The sequence below is a fragment of the Natator depressus genome, chromosome 10, assembly GCF_965152275.1.
Source record: "Natator depressus isolate rNatDep1 chromosome 10, rNatDep2.hap1, whole genome shotgun sequence".
Lineage (NCBI taxonomy): Eukaryota > Metazoa > Chordata > Testudines > Cheloniidae > Natator > Natator depressus.
Genome location: NC_134243.1, coordinates 35,052,838 through 35,068,009, shown reverse-complemented (window position 1 = coordinate 35,068,009; position 15,172 = coordinate 35,052,838). Strand labels below are relative to the sequence as shown.

At 51.6% G+C, this 15,172-nt stretch overlaps 1 protein-coding gene across 3 annotated transcripts in view; it reads right to left on the bottom strand.

Annotated features, from left to right (window-relative positions):
* CAPN15 (calpain 15) overlaps positions 1–15,172 on the bottom strand; it is a 96,302-nt gene that overhangs the window by 11,635 nt on the left and 69,495 nt on the right. For all 3 annotated transcript variants that reach the window (XM_074965717.1, XM_074965716.1, XM_074965715.1), the window contains 3 exons: positions 12,075–13,557; positions 3,911–4,119; positions 2,487–2,670 (listed from right to left, as the gene is read on the bottom strand). In XM_074965717.1, coding sequence (XP_074821818.1) covers positions 2,487–2,670; positions 3,911–4,119; positions 12,075–13,535 — 1,854 coding nt within the window. In that variant the 5' untranslated portion in view covers positions 13,536–13,557. The remainder of the gene's footprint in view (positions 1–2,486; positions 2,671–3,910; positions 4,120–12,074; positions 13,558–15,172) is intronic.

Below are 15,172 nucleotides of genomic sequence, written 5' to 3'. Positions count from 1 at the left end.
ATCTGATCAGCATCTTGTTCCCGTGGCATCACTCCCTCCACCACGTGCTGGAGTTGACTCAAGAGGCTGTGAAGACTCTGCCGACAATGTGGTGCAGAGATGTATTTGGACAGGTTTTCAAACGCAGGCTAATGGCCCCACTTCCCAGTAAATCTGGATTTAGGAATGTTTAATAAGAAAAGGGGATTTCAAATGAGTCTTGAATGTCTGGATTCATACCCACTCCCCCCAAAAGCCAGCCCCATGGATTAGGCTGACTACAGAGCACTTGCAGATTGAACCAATTATATTTCACACAACATAGAGACGAGATTGCTTCAAGGACAAATAGATGACAGCTCAGAGATGTCAGAGACACAACAGCAAACTTCTCTCCCCCGCAGTGCAGGGACAATGGGAAGAAGTAATTAGACAGAGGCTGCTTTGCAGGAGGAGCGTTCCCTTAATTGCTTTATTATGGTGCTAGGCTGTGGCATTGTTACGCGGATTATATATTCATAAATAAATGCAAAGAGTGCGTGAATACAACTAGAAATCTGCAAAGGTTCCATCAGCACTAGCCACATGGCACAGCCTGTATGATTGATTGTGCAGCGCCTAGCATAATGGGGTCCTGGTCTATGCCTGGGGCTCCTAGCACTACCACAATACACATAATAAATAATCCTATGGCAGGCGCTTTGTTAGATGAGTGAGGCACTTGGCAAACACACGGCAGCTCCCCACCCAAGGAGCTTACAGCCCATGGAGATAAAAAACAGAGGCGGAGCAGATGACAGCAAAGTGACTGAGGCGATATCTGGCATGTCTCTTGTTGGGGCTAGATGTTAAGTTACACATTTAAAAAGTAACAGAAAACACCGCCTACATGCAACCTGGCTGAGCTAACACCATGCTGCAGGAACAGTGGTAAAGTGCTTTGAGATCAACAGATGAAGGGACGCACCCTAGGATTATCCACACGGCATGACATTTTGTGACTGAAAGGTGACATTCCAGGAGGAGGTGACTGGGGTGGGACCTTCTGAGATGGGGGAGAAGAATGAGGCTTCTTTGTGATCTATAAAGAAAGCCTGAAAGTGCTTTTGTGTTTTGTTTTAAAAAAGTCCCTTCTCGCTGCCCTACAAAAATGTTATTTATCTCTGCTTGAGATCCTATACAAGTGGGCCCTGATGCTGCTCTTACTTTGACTTTTTAAAACGCAGGCTTTTGGTTCACATTGGTTATCGCTTATAAATTCCAACACCTACAAAACATCTAAGAGAAAAATTTCTTTTCTTAAAGGTTCAATTCTGCTCTTCCACCCAAGACCAAAGAAAGTTCAATCCACATGCAAGACCTGCAAGGAAACCTCCAGAAAACTCAGGGAAGGCCCTACTTAATATTTCTAAGGTAAAATAAAAACACACTTTATTTTGAAAATAAATATGTAACTGTAATTCTTATCCAGCCTTCTCTATGCTTCATGAGGAGGCACAAGCTGGGCACAGAGATGTATTTCCCCCCTTTTTAGTTTCCCTTTAATGGTGCCCTGGCTTTCCTATATATCTCTGTTCACTCACAGGGGAGTTGGAACAGATGCCTGCAGAAATCCGGCCCACGGTTGTTTTGATTTTGAAATGAATGCTGAGGATTTGCAGAAAGCTGCCAGCCAAGCAGAGACCCACACTGTTTTCTGTGCCCCTGATTTTCTCGGGTCTCTGACACTGAGGCAGTGCGGTTTGTCCGGAGGATTTTCCGGCCTGTGTTTCAGAAAGGACACTTCCAATCTCCTTCATGCAAATGAGCCCAGCAAGCAGCCGCTGGGCCTGTCAGACTGGGCAGGGAGAACAGGCAGTGATGTCCCAAAGGGGCCGAGCCTTTTTTAATCAGTCACAATCCAAGCAGATGCCAGCTGAGCATGCCCAGAAGCGATCTGACAATTGCTCAGAGTGTATTTATGTCGAACGTCCCCCCTCAAACCAAGCAAAGGTTAACGGAGGCAGTCCCCACTGAGAACGGGGCCCTGCCCTGCTTCAAACTGCGGCCCTCTTTTCTCCCATCCCAAGGCTCGAAGACGGCTCATGCTTAAAAAACAGAAGAGTCTGTAAGTGGAGAAGGGAGGAAGGAAACTCAGCAAGTTACATGCACGTGAGGCCCAAGGAGGCTGCAATGGAGACAGCTTGGCAGCCTAACACAGGCGCCGCCTGCAACCACTGTAATAAAGGGAGAAACTCACCCCACAGCAGGCCGTGGAACCATGACTGTTCCCCATTACCCACTCCACAGCCAACAGCGAGGCACAGGGTGGACTGTGATCAGCATCCCCCCTAGCCCTGTGATTTTGATCTACATGTCCTGGTGGAAGGGGCTATTCGTGCTGCGTCGCTCTCTGTCCCACTGCAGGCCTGTCAGAGCTCCCCACCCACTCACCCATGGAACATCAACCCCTCCTGTCGGCCACCCAGTGGCCAATTGTTGCCAAGGCAGGAGGAGGGGGTGCTGACCTGAGAGAAGAGGAGGTAGCCACACTCATCACAGGGCAGCATGTCATCCACCAACACTGTGGTCCACGTGCCGTCTTTGCACAGCCGCACCTGATAGGCTCCCTCTGGGCACATGGTCCGCGTGATCATCACCCTCTCCACCAGCTCCGGCCGCTCTGCCAGCACCGCCAGGGCGCTCAAGAACCTGGGGAGAGACCAGACAAGAGGCCTCAGGAACCGTGCTGGAGGAGGCACGTCTGCGGCATTGGTATGGAGAGACGGCCTTGAGCTGAGAGGGGGCACAGGGCCTGGTGGGCGGCGGAAGAGAATATTCACCTTGGGGATATTCCTGTGCCTGCTCTACAGAGGAGCCAGGAGCTAGCTAGACGTGCCTTGGATCCCACCAGCCTAGCTGGACCCCTGGAATAGAAAGGTCCCTCCAGCTGGATTCCTGCCTTCTTAGCCGGCTGCAGGACACCCCAGCCCCAGGGTACCTGTGATCTGGCTGGGGTGGGCGAGGTGCCAGCCCAGCCCCGAGAGCTTTGCCAGGGACTCCAGCTGCAGCAGGCTTGGCCCCTGTGCTATATCCTGCCCTGTGGGGCAAGGAGTATTTTGCGCACTGGCCCTCCCCAATGGATTAGCCCTTTTCATGCTTTCTGCTTCCAGGAAGAATAGCAGAATGATGTCCAGGTTTGCTAAGCATACAGGAGTACACAGCCTGGCACTGCCAGCAGGGAGTGCCCTCCACCTAGAGTCAACACCCGAAAAACTCTGCCTTACGTTCCCCATGGGCTGCAGAGAGGAAAGAGACGAGGCAGCTCCAGAGACCAGGAAGAGAGCAGGCTTTCTGAGCTATCCCAACCTCTCACTGCCAAAGTCAAGGGGGCGGGCATGTAGATGGGCATGGAACATGCCAAGTGCTCATCAGCAACCATTCTGGAAGGGACGTTAAACCTTGTGCTTCAGGGTTTGAGCCAATTGCTAGCGATTAAGTACCAGGATGAGGCAAATTATCCCACATCTGCTACTGCGGGGTTCTTGCCTCGTCATCTGAGCCTCCAGCACTGGCCACTGAGCGTGAAGGACCTTCACTCTTATCCTGCCTGGCCATGCCCAAGTCATCTTACAGCCATGCACATGCAGCCACGCCAGAGGGGCAGAGACCACAAGGGAGCGGGACAGATCCCGGTGGCCCTGTCTGAACTTGTCTAGCAGGAGATCAGGAATGGGGCTCAGGAGTTCATCTGTGGATGCAGACACTAAATAGGAGAGGAGACTTTGGCTCTATAATGAGGGGTGAGGGCACACTAGGGACTGGGATAGCAGTGGATGTAGGGGGTAGATGAAGGGGACTGGGGTCCGTGATGGGATGAGGGATGGCAGCTGGCACAGGGGTGTTTGTGTGAACACAAGAGAGTGTGGCTGGAGTGCTATCAGCCCCTTACCAGCAGTTTCCCAGGAGTCCCTGCAGAATGTCCGAGGGCCGGGGCGTCCGGAACACTGACCACTTGACTGACCAGTCCTTGGAGATGCTACAGTTGATTTCGTGGGGCCGCAGCCACAGCTTCACCCTCTGCTGCACGCTGTCCCCGTCAGGGAACCCCACCGCCTTGGGCCCTGGGTGAAAACTGTCGTCCACAAAGTTGACCTTGTTCTGCAAACACAAGTATACTGTAAGGGAGGAGCGGGTCTGCACAGCCCCCCACGCTCCCGTCAGCGCAACTCCAATGGCAGGGGACTCCTGGCTCCCCACACCCCCCGGGAGGAAGAGCCAAGGTGTATCTGACACAGCCCTGGCTGGGAGGGTAGGACACGCTGGAGGCTGAGCCCTCGAGCTGCTGCCAAGGAGGGTGGCATCTCAAATGCTCCCCTAAGGCTGGGATTCAGAGTAAAGTGCCTGGAGACTGTACCGGAGAGGGCACAGCAGCATTAGACCTCAGCAGGCTTTTCCCAGGGCTGCTGCTGAGTGGAGCACCTCCGAGAGTGTGGAAGAAGCGGGTCCCTGCAGCTCCCCCTGCAGGAAGCTGAGCCACGCTGAAGGGACCGTCCTGCTATTCCACATGGGTCAGGGGCTATCTCACAAAGGGCAAAAATTCGCCCTCACACACCTCTTCATATCTGGTCCCCAAGGAATGTGCAGCCCCACGAACACATGGGAACCACAACTGCTTTCCACCCTCCCGAGACCAGTCTCGTGGCTAAGGAACGAGGAGACCTGGGGTCAATTCCCCACTCTGCTAGACTCCCTGTGTGATCATGGGCTTGTCAGTCAGTCTGTAGCTGTGGAGTGGGATTGATACCCCTGCCTTTCTCACACCGTGTTCGTCTTGGCGAGTTAGGTTGGGCGGTGTTGGGGGCAGGGCCTGTCTCTCACCATGTGCCGCACACCAGGGCCTGGAGAAGATAAGAATAGCAGCAAACCTCCAAGGAAGCCTCTACTCTAAACCATGCTCTGAACGCTCACTGCTCTGTGCCATCAAGGAGCCTTTGCCAGCTGCTCCCTTGTGGTCTGAGTCATGGAAGCTGCAGGCTGCTCAGAAGCACTCAGCTTGAGGAGGCCAAGCAGGGGAGGAGCCATTGACCAAGGACACATGCAGCAGAGAGGTTAGACAACAGCGATAAAAATCAGAGGGCTGCTGCCTCAGCTCCAGACCATCCAATTCCCTTCCTATTATAGGCCCAGCCTGCTTCCACCTGCGCTGCACTCTGCGCGGAAGGGGGAACCAGACCGGGCTGAGCACTAGGAGGGTCTCCAGTGCACCCATAGGAGGAGGATCTGGGAATCGAGAGACTGTGCAGGAAGAGGACTAGGTTGAAGCATTTGTGTCGGAGATAAAGAAAGAAGCATTTTGGGGGCTGAAGTGCAGGTCTACTCTGGGAGACCCTGTGGCCAGCTAGAGAACTGTTGGTGTATCTGTTGTCTTAACACTCAGGGAGCAGCGCCTGACAGAGGAGAAATAACATTTACTCAGACTGTTTACAACTGGCTGGTACAAACCAGGATCTTTTTAAATTAAAGAAAAATCAAATTGTTACGATAGAAAACAAATGAGATTTAAATGAGGTTCTCTATCTATGGCAGGGGTGGGCAAACTTTTTTGCCTGAGGGCCACATCGGGGAATAGAAATTGTATGGCGGGCCATGAATGCTCACAAAATTGGGGTTGGGGTGCTGGAGGGGGTGAGGGCTCTGGTTGGGGATGCAAGCTCTGGGATGGGGCCAGAAGTGAGGAATTCAGGGTGTGGGAGGAGGCTCTGGGCTGGTGGAGTGGGGTGCAGGGAAGGGCTCCGGCTGGGGGTGCGAGCTCTCGGGTGGGGCTGGGGATGAGGGGTTTGGGGTGCAGGAGTGTGCTCTGGGCTGGTATCGAAGGGTTTGGAGGGCGGGAGGGGGATCAGGGCTGGGGCAGGGGGTTGGGGCACAGGGAGAGGCTCAGGGGTGCAGGCTCCAGGCGGCACTTACCTCAAGCGGCTCCCGGAAGCAGCGTCATGTCCCTTCTCTGCCTCCTTTGTGCAGGCACAGCCAGGCGGCTCTGCATGCAGCCCTGTCCAGAGGCACCGCCCCTGCAGCTCCCATTGGCTGTGGTTCCCGGCCAATGGGAGCTGCACGGGTGGAACTTGGGGCAGGGGCAGCATGCGGAGCTGAGGCCCCAGGGTGTTCCTATGCATAGGAGCCAGAGGGTGGGGCATGCTTCTGGGAGCCATGTGACACAGATCCCGACCCTGCTGGAGCACCGGAGGGGGGCCATGCCGCTGCTTCCGGGAGCCGCGTGGAGCGGGGCAAGCCCAAAACCCTGCTCCCCAGCAGGAGCTTGAGGGCCGGATTCAAACAGCTGGCGGACCAGATCTGGCCTGCAGGCCATAGTTTGCCCACCCCTGATCTATGGGGCTAGCTCTTTTGGCTCCTGTTCCAGTCTGAAATCACTGTGGGAGCTGGGTTGCTCATTTCTTTAATTAGTGTTTCCTAATTGTTCACAGCCTTCCTGATTTTGCAGAGGGTTTTTTCCTACTGACAAGTTTCACACTTACAATATTCACCTGTATCGAACAAGAGAAGTCCCAGGGCCTCCTTAGTCTTCTCTGAGGGAAGCTCGCCACATAGTCAGAGACTAAATTCATGAGCAAATAGCCTGTGCTCTATTTGAAATCAGCAACGTCTTCTGATATACTGCACGTACAAAGGTGGGTCTGTGGCAGTATCCCCACTGGACAGGTGGGGAAACTGAGGCTCAGGTTGGTAGCAATGAGTGTGTCAGAGCCAGGAACAGAAACTTGTTCTCCTGACTCTCATTCTAGCACCCTCGTCACCGGACAAGGAGTGATACCATCAGGATTGGAGCAGTTACCGTTTGTCGGGCACTCGGGGTTCCTGTCACCACCCCTTCCTTCATGCTCGCTGAGGCTTCCCACCCAACTGCCTTTCTGGATGCGGTGCTTGATCTGGTCTAGAGCATCACGGGCTAGCTCCTACAGCAGCAGTAGGCCCCAGTGGTACCAGCTGCCGCCTGAGTACATACCAAGGATTGGGCAGGAGGGTACTCGAGCAGAGCTGGCGTGTGTATTTCAGCCCACACTAGGAATTACACCTCCCAGCTGCTGTGTCCACACACCCTGGACATGATTGTGGGCAAGTCATTCCTGCTCTGTTTCTCAGTTTCCCCCTTTGTACAACAGTTTGCTGGATTACCAGAGGGGAGGGCATGAGAATTAGCCAATGCGGCAGATTCTCGAGTGGTGTAAAACCGTCACAGCTTCCCTGACTTTGATGGAGCTCTAACAATTTGCATCAGCTGAGCATCTGCCCCAGTGTCTGTGCAGTGCTTTAAAACAGAACGTGCTCTATTAGTGCCAGGTGTTACCATTAGAAAGGGAGGGAGGGATGCAGGATCAGGGGATCCAGACAGCATAAGGTAGAGAGAGAAATGAGAAGGGGAAACAATGCCAGGCAGAGAGACAAAAGAAATGGGAGAACCTGAACGAGTTTTGTGCCTAAGGGGGCAGAGCAGAAATAAGACTGTAGGTGGGGAGATTAAATCTTATTCCATTCTGGGACACAGAAGGAGGACAAGGCTAAAAATGAATAAAGCCAGGGCCGTGTTGGTTAATACACAGACCCAGGGAGAAACATTTTAAACGTACAAGCAAAACAGACGAGAGCAGAACGCCATCAGCAGTTAATTCAAGCAGAACTTCCTCGCTCAGAGGGCTACTAACATATGGAATAAACCACCAGAGGAGACTGCTGATGCAAATAGCATCAATGGGCTTTAAGAGGTTACTCCATATATTTCGGATGCTTGGGGCTAGTCCAAATGGGAACTGCCACAAAAGAACAGAGCAATGGTCCATCCAGTCCAGAGTCCAGACTCCGGCAGCGGTCTGTACAAAACATAGCCATGGCTTTAAGACTATCAAACTCTTTAACCTCCTCTTAAATTCAGGCACAGAGCGGGAATGAATTCAGTCAGGCAGAATCTCTCATGCTGTTATGGTGGGAGCACAGATCAAGACCCAGCACACAAAAAGAGAGGAACAGGAAAGAGTGGGGGAAATCTGGAGAGGACGAGAGGTTTACTGCTTTGTTAATTATCCATCGTGGTGTATTTCTTTCAGGTCCCAGGATCCTGTAAAGCTTCTCCCTCCAACCTGTTGCAGGAATTCTGATCAGGTGGGTTGATCTAGCTGCAAGCTTCAGGGATAATACCTTCACAGCTGGCCAGAGGGAGTTCGCTGTGCCTCTGGGGTCTGGAGAGCCGCAGGGCACTGGGCTAGACCTCTCTGTCTGATCAGGTGTAGATTAGCCATCAGGGAATGAGGCGAGTTATTCTCTACCTGACTATTTTAGGCCCTGATTCAGCAACACACTTAACATGCCAGTAGCCCCAGTGCCTCCAAAGTCACTTGCTTAAAGTTAGGCCCATTGTAAATACCTTCCTGAGTTAGGGCCTTATGGATGTAAAGGTGCCCAGCTGCCTTGGCAAAGATGGGCGCCGATAAAAATAAATGTAGGCCATAATTTTCTACAGCCTTGTATTCAGAGTCAGTATTCCAGTGGTCAATAATCTTCAGTGGGGAGCTGTAGAGGGGAAACCCCAGCAGGGCTGAGTGAGGATGGAGGTGAATTCCTCACCAGCAAAAGGGAGCGATGGTACCCAGATTCCATCCGCAATAAAAGCTACAATGCCCAAGTCTTCTATAGTGCTTTTAATCAGTAGATCTCAAAGTGCTTTACACAGAGGTCAGTATCATTATCCCACTTTACAGATGGGGAAATTGAGGCACCAGTCAGGAAAGTGACTTGCCCAAGGTCACCCAGCAAACCAGTGACAGAGCCAAGAGTGACACCCATGTTTCCCAAGTCCCAGTCTAAGATTCTTAACACTAGGTAACAGTGCCTCCCACTAGCCCAGAACAGCTGGATGCTTTCTCCATAAGGTGCGCCTACATTACAGTGATGAAAGCAGGAGAGATTAGAGATTTCTTTAGTAGAAGCAATGAATGAAGGTTGCCATCAAAGCATCCTATCAGAGCAAATCATTGCAGCGTGGCCAACCCTTACGGCAAATTTCATGTTTGTTTTTTTCCTTAAAGCCCTAAAACCTTGGAGTCACATGAAAACAACAGAACTACAGCTTTCATTTAAAAACAAAAACAAATCAAGAAATGCCTAGCCTTCCTGGCTGCAGACAGAAGCTTAAGAATGGTTTCAGAGTAACAGCCGTGTTAGTCTGTATTCGCAAAAAGAAAAAGTATGCATCCGATGAAGTGAGCTGTAGCTCACGAAAGCTCATGCTCAAATAAATTGGTTAGTCTCTAAGGTGCCACAAGCTTAAGAATGTGAACCCTAAAAGTTAAAAAGCCAGATGGCAAATAAGAGCTCCGAATGAATGATTTTTAAAACCTCATGTTTTTTAAGTCTGTATCATGACTTTTTAGGCCCCAAGTCACAGATTTTTAAATTCTTGGGGTTGGCAAAAGTGGTATTATTGCTATCCGTCTGCATCCACTTTTTGTCTCTTGGACTATACGTTCTCTGGGGAAAGAACCATTTTTGTTCTGTTTATACATCACCTAGCACAATGGGGTCCTAGTCTCCAGCTGGGTCTTCTAGGCAGTACCAGAATACAAATAATAATGTTCCTTTATAACATCATTAGGTTTCAGAGTGAACACACATTCAGTAGAACTGGGCAGTACACACATCTCAGAACTAGTGTTTTGGGCTCTCTGCAGACTCAGGCAGACAGCACTGCAATGGGTCACTCTGTGAAAGTATCCTCTGCAACCATAAGGGCTAGAAACCTAAAGGGAAGATTAAATTGAGCAGATTGGACAAATGACCAGGGATGAGTATATAAATATTGCTCGGTCACGTAGGAATGGAATCAGGAAGGCTAAATCACACCTGGAGTTGCAGCTAGCGAGGGATGTTAAGAGTAACAAGAAGGGTTTCTTCAGGTATGTTGGCAATAAGAAGAAAGCCAAGGAAAGTGTGGGTCCCTTACTAAATGAGGGAGGCAACCTAGTGACAAGGGATGTGGAAAAAGCTAATGTACACAACGCTTTTTTTTGCCTCTGTCTTCACGAACAAGGTCAGCTCCCAGATTGCTGCGCTGGGCAACACAGCATGGGGAGTAGGTGGCCAGCCCTCTGTGGAGAAAGAAGTGGTTCAGGACTATTTAAAAAAACTGGACGTGCACAGGTCCATGGGGCCGGATGCGTTGCATCCGAGAGTGCTAAAGGAATTGACGGATGTGATTGCAGAGCCATTGGCCATTATCTTTGAAAACTCATGGCGATCGGGGGAAGTCCCGGAAGATTGGAAAAAGGCTAATGTAGTGCCCATCTTTAAAAAAGGGAAGAAGGATGATCCTGGGAACTACAGGCCGGTCAGCCTCACCTCAGTCCCCGGAAAAATCATGGAGCATGTCCTCAAGGAATCAATTCTGAAGCACTTAGATGAGAGGAAAGTGATCAGGAATAGTCAGCATGGATTCACAAAGGGAAAGTCATGCCTGACTAATCTAATTGCCTTCTATGATGAGATAACTGGTTCTGTGGATGAAGGGAAAGCAGTGGACGTGTTATTCCTCGACTTTAGCAAAGCTTTTGACACGGTCTCCCACAGTATTCTTGTCAGCAAGTTAAAGAAGTATGGGCTGGATGGATGCACTACAAGGTGGGTAGAAAGTTGGCTAGATTGTCGGGCTCAACGGGTAGTGATCAATGGCTCCATGTCTAGTTGGCAGCCGGTATCTAGCAGAGTGCCCCAAGGGTCGGTCCTGGGGCCAGTTTTGTTCAATATCTTCATTAATGATCTGGAGGATGGCGTGGATTGCACCCTCAGCAAGTTTGCAGATGACACTAAACTGGGAGGAGAGGTAGGTATGCTGGAGGGTAGGGATAGGATACGGAGGGACCTAATTGGAGGATTGGGTCAAAAGAAATCTGATGAGGTTCAACAAGAACAAGTGCAGAGTCCTGCACTTAGGACGGAAGAATCCCATGCACCGCTACAGACTAGGGACCGAATGGCTAGGCAGCAGTTCTGCAGAGAAGGACCTAGGGGTGACAGTGGACGAGAAGCTGGATATGAGTCAACAGTGTGCCGTTGTTGCCAAGAAGGCCAATGGCATTTTGGGGTGTATAAGTAGGGGCATTGCCAGCAGATCGAGGGACATGATCGTTCCCCTCTATTCGACATTGGTGAAGCCCCATCTGGAGTACTGTGTCCAGTTTTGGGCCCCACACTACAAGAAGGATGTGGAGAAATTGGAGAGAGTCCAGCAAAGGGCAACAAAAATGATTAGCAAAAAGAAAAGGAGTACTTGTGGCACCTTAGAGACTAACCCATTTATTTGAGCATGAGCTTTCGTGAGCTACAGCTCACTTCATCGGATGCATCCGATGAAGTGAGCTGTAGCTCACGAAAGCTCATGCTCAAATAAATGGGTTAGTCTCTAAGGTGCCACAAGTACTCCTTTTCTTTTTGCGAATACAGACTAACACGGCTGTTACTCTGAAACCTGTCAAAAATGATTAGGGGACTGGAACACATGAGTTATGAGGAGAGGCTGAGGGAACTGGGATTGTTTAGTCTACGGAAGAGAAGAATGAGGGGGGATTTGATAGCTGCTTTTAACTACCTGAAAGGTGGATCCAAAGAGGATGGATCTAGACTATTCTCAGTGATAGCAGATGACAGGACAAGGAGTAATGGTCTCAAGTTGCAGTGGGGGAGGTTTAGGTTGGATATTAGGAAAAACTTTTTCACTAGGAGGGTGGTGAAACACTGAAATGCGTTACCTAGGGAGGTGGTGGAATCCCCTTCCTTAGAAGTTTTTAAGGTCAGGCTTGACAAAGCCCTGGCTGGGATGATTTAGTTGGGATTGGTCCTGCTCTGGGCAGGGGGTTGGACTAGATGGCCTCCAGAGGTCCCTTCCAACTCTGTTAGTCTATGATTCTAACCACTTGGGCTTGCCAGAGAGATGCCAGGCTCAATGGCTCAGAACCAGCTCATTCCCCGCACATGCTATGCAGAGTGCCAGAGGAGCACAGGCACAGAGGGCAGAGTAGGGCTGCGGGGTATTAAAGGGCCTGGCAAGCACTCACCTCCTGGCAGAAGCTCACAATGTTTTCCCACAGGGCCTTGGCCTCCCCCTCGTCTGTCTGCCGCCGCTTCTCCGCATCCATGCTCTCCCGCCTCTTGAGCGGCTTGGCACCTTTGCGCTGTGTCATGTACAGCTGCGGGGTGTGGCAGGCTGCACAGTGCTTCGCCTTGAGTTCGTTGAGCAGTGTACAAGCGGGGCAAGACCACTGGCTCAGGCTGTCCTGGACCAAGGGCGGCTGGGAAGGGAAGAGGCGGGCCATTTTCCGGGCCGACGGGGCCTTGCTCCCACAGGAGGTGCAGCCCCCTTTATCGGAGCCACAGTCAGAGCACTTGGGGGCCGGCTCGCCCTGCGCTCCATGCTCCTGGAAGCCGTGCAGTTTGGAGCAACCACAGGCTTTGCACTTCTGCGCCAGGGTGGGGTTCTTTAGGGTGCACTTGGAACAGGCCCAGGTGGTGAAGTCGGGGCTGGAAGGGCTGCAGGGGGTGAAGCGAACCGAGTCCCCCGCCAGGTCGATAGTGTCACTGCCTTTCAGAGCACTGCAGGTCTCACACTTGCTCGACCCAGCTGAGTTGAGCAGGGCACAGGTGTTGCACTGCCAGTGGGACGGGCTGACCTCCATCTCCTCCTCCAGCACGCTCAGCCGCTTGTTGGACAGCAGCTCCTGGAAGCGGGCAGCAGGGGGCACCCTGGCCTGGCCCTGCGGAGACCCCTTCTGTCCAGATGTGGGCTGAGAGGCGTCAGGCACCTGTGGCTGCAGCTGGGGTGGCACCTCCCTGCGGCTCCTGGGCACAGGGTTGTTCTGGAGGCCAGGGGAAAAGGGGCTGAAGGTTGGCATCTTCTGAACGTCCTGGTCCATGATCACCGGGCTCTGGATGGCAACAGGGTCACTGTCCAGGGTTTCTATGGCAACACCGGGCTGTGCAGGAGCTGAGGCCACATGGAACCCAGCTGGGGCAATGACTTCAGGAACTACCAGCGCCTCCGGGGGGATCTTGGGTAGCGAGAGCTTGCGTGGCCCCCCACAGGCGGAGCAGGAGTTGGCCATGGGGGTGTTGTGCAGAGTGCAGCGCTGGCAGGCCCAGCCATCCTCCAGCTCCGCCTCGTCAGGGCTCTTCCCCCCAGACTCTTCGCTGTTGCTCTCCACCTTGTGTGCCTCCTCGGTGGCGATCCCCTTGGGCTCCACCAGGACAGCGGGCTTGGGCAGGATGCCATTGATGATGGGCAGTGGGGAGCCACCAGGCCCAGGCTCTGGCGTGAAGCCGCACACCTCACAGGCCTCCTTGCCCAGGAAGTTCCTGAAGGTGCAGCGGGCACACGGCCATTTCTGCTCCTCCACGCTGAGCCGCAGGATGTGGTTGAGGTCTGGCTTCTGGCGGGGGGCCTCGCAGATGGAGCACTGGCGCTGGCCCACTGGGTTCAGGAATGTGCAGCGGGTACAGGACCACTCCCGCACAGCAGCCATAGAACCAGGAGAGTGGGTGTGACTGCAAGAGAGCAGGAGAAGAGATCGTTACCAACCCACAGGGCAGGGAGGGGAGCAAAGGAACACACCAGAGCCTAGAACTCTGTGCAAAGGAGCCTCGAACCAGCTACCATCTGATGGGCTCTTGGTAGGGGATGGACTAGGAGGCTCTCTCTGCACTAGCCAAGAAGAAAGTGTGCATACCTCTGTACCAAACACACACAGCTCCTGCTAGAAAGGTGCTCACATGCTTATGTAGACGGGACCTTGCTTACACTACGGGAATGTACAGGAACCCAACGTACTAGCGACTGGTTTCTCTGGCACTGACAACCCGTTTCTCCAAACGCACAGCACCAACCTGGCTTCCTACCAAACAAATTGAGGAGCAGCAGAAAGGCAGCAATCCAATGCTGTGCAATGCCTGTGGTCCCTCCCTGGACAGAGGAACACCCTTGCCCTCCAAGGAAATGCCAGGCTCTCAGTGGATCATCAAAGACCTGGAAGTGATCCCACTTTCTTCCCTTCCCTCTTGCTTATCACTCCAAGATTTCACGTGTCAGCAGAACCTTCATGGGGAATTCTCTGAATAATCACATGGCACCAGGCAACACAACACAGATTCAATTGCACTCCGGACTCTACCCCACAGGAGCAGTGCTTTGGCCTAGAACTGTAGAGAAATGCATGGAGCACAGGCTGACAAGTATGTTAATACCATACCTCCAAGCGGCTTTTCTAAAGCAACTTTCTCCAGCTTACACTTGATTAGTTTAAACCGCACCTGTGTCCATTCACCTTAGGTGAATATCTGGATTACTTACAGACAGACACAGTGATCATGTAACAGAAGACCTTGTTGTAAGACAGATATGCAAGGGGAAGAAAAAGACACTCTGGTTAAAAAATCAAGTTTTTAAAAGAAACAAATGTTCTTACCCGGGTAATTCATAACAATGTAGCTTATTAAAACTTCAACACATTTTAAAAATCTAATCTATATCTCACCCTGAATGGTGAGTATTTGCTTTGTTCCCACTACTCAACTGTGGCACTAGCCAGTTTCACTTTTGGTCTCAGACTCTTTCTAGTAGCACAGGAGAAACTTGCTACAAGGTTTGCAATGTAACACCGCAAGGGAAGCTTTAAATCCTAACCAGGCAAAAAACAAACCCAAACCACTTTTCATTGGAAAAGGAAATGAAGTGATGGACACACTGCTAGTGATCTTAGATTTTGTCAGATCTTTTAGTACAGAAACATTTGGTAAAACGTTGAGCCTATGCAAAGCTGGCTGTTCCCTCAATGCTGGGGAAGCCTTTACTCGGAGCTGTACGCTTGGAGATTAATCCCTCTGCCTTACCATTGCACTAGTAGTGTTTTCTGCCTGAAAAAAACACCATCTCCCCTAGCAGGGATGCAGGGTCAGATGTATACCCACCAGAGTAGCAATGTGCCAACAAGTGCCAGAAAACGCAGGGTCTGTACCAACACTCCAGCCACGGCACCCTTCACCCCAGAGCCTGAGCGAAGGTCAGCACATCAGGCTGAAATGGGAACTTCCTGCCTCTTTCCTCATTTACGGGAGGGATTTGAAGGTTAGACAAATTATAAATCTAAACAGAAAAATTATAAAA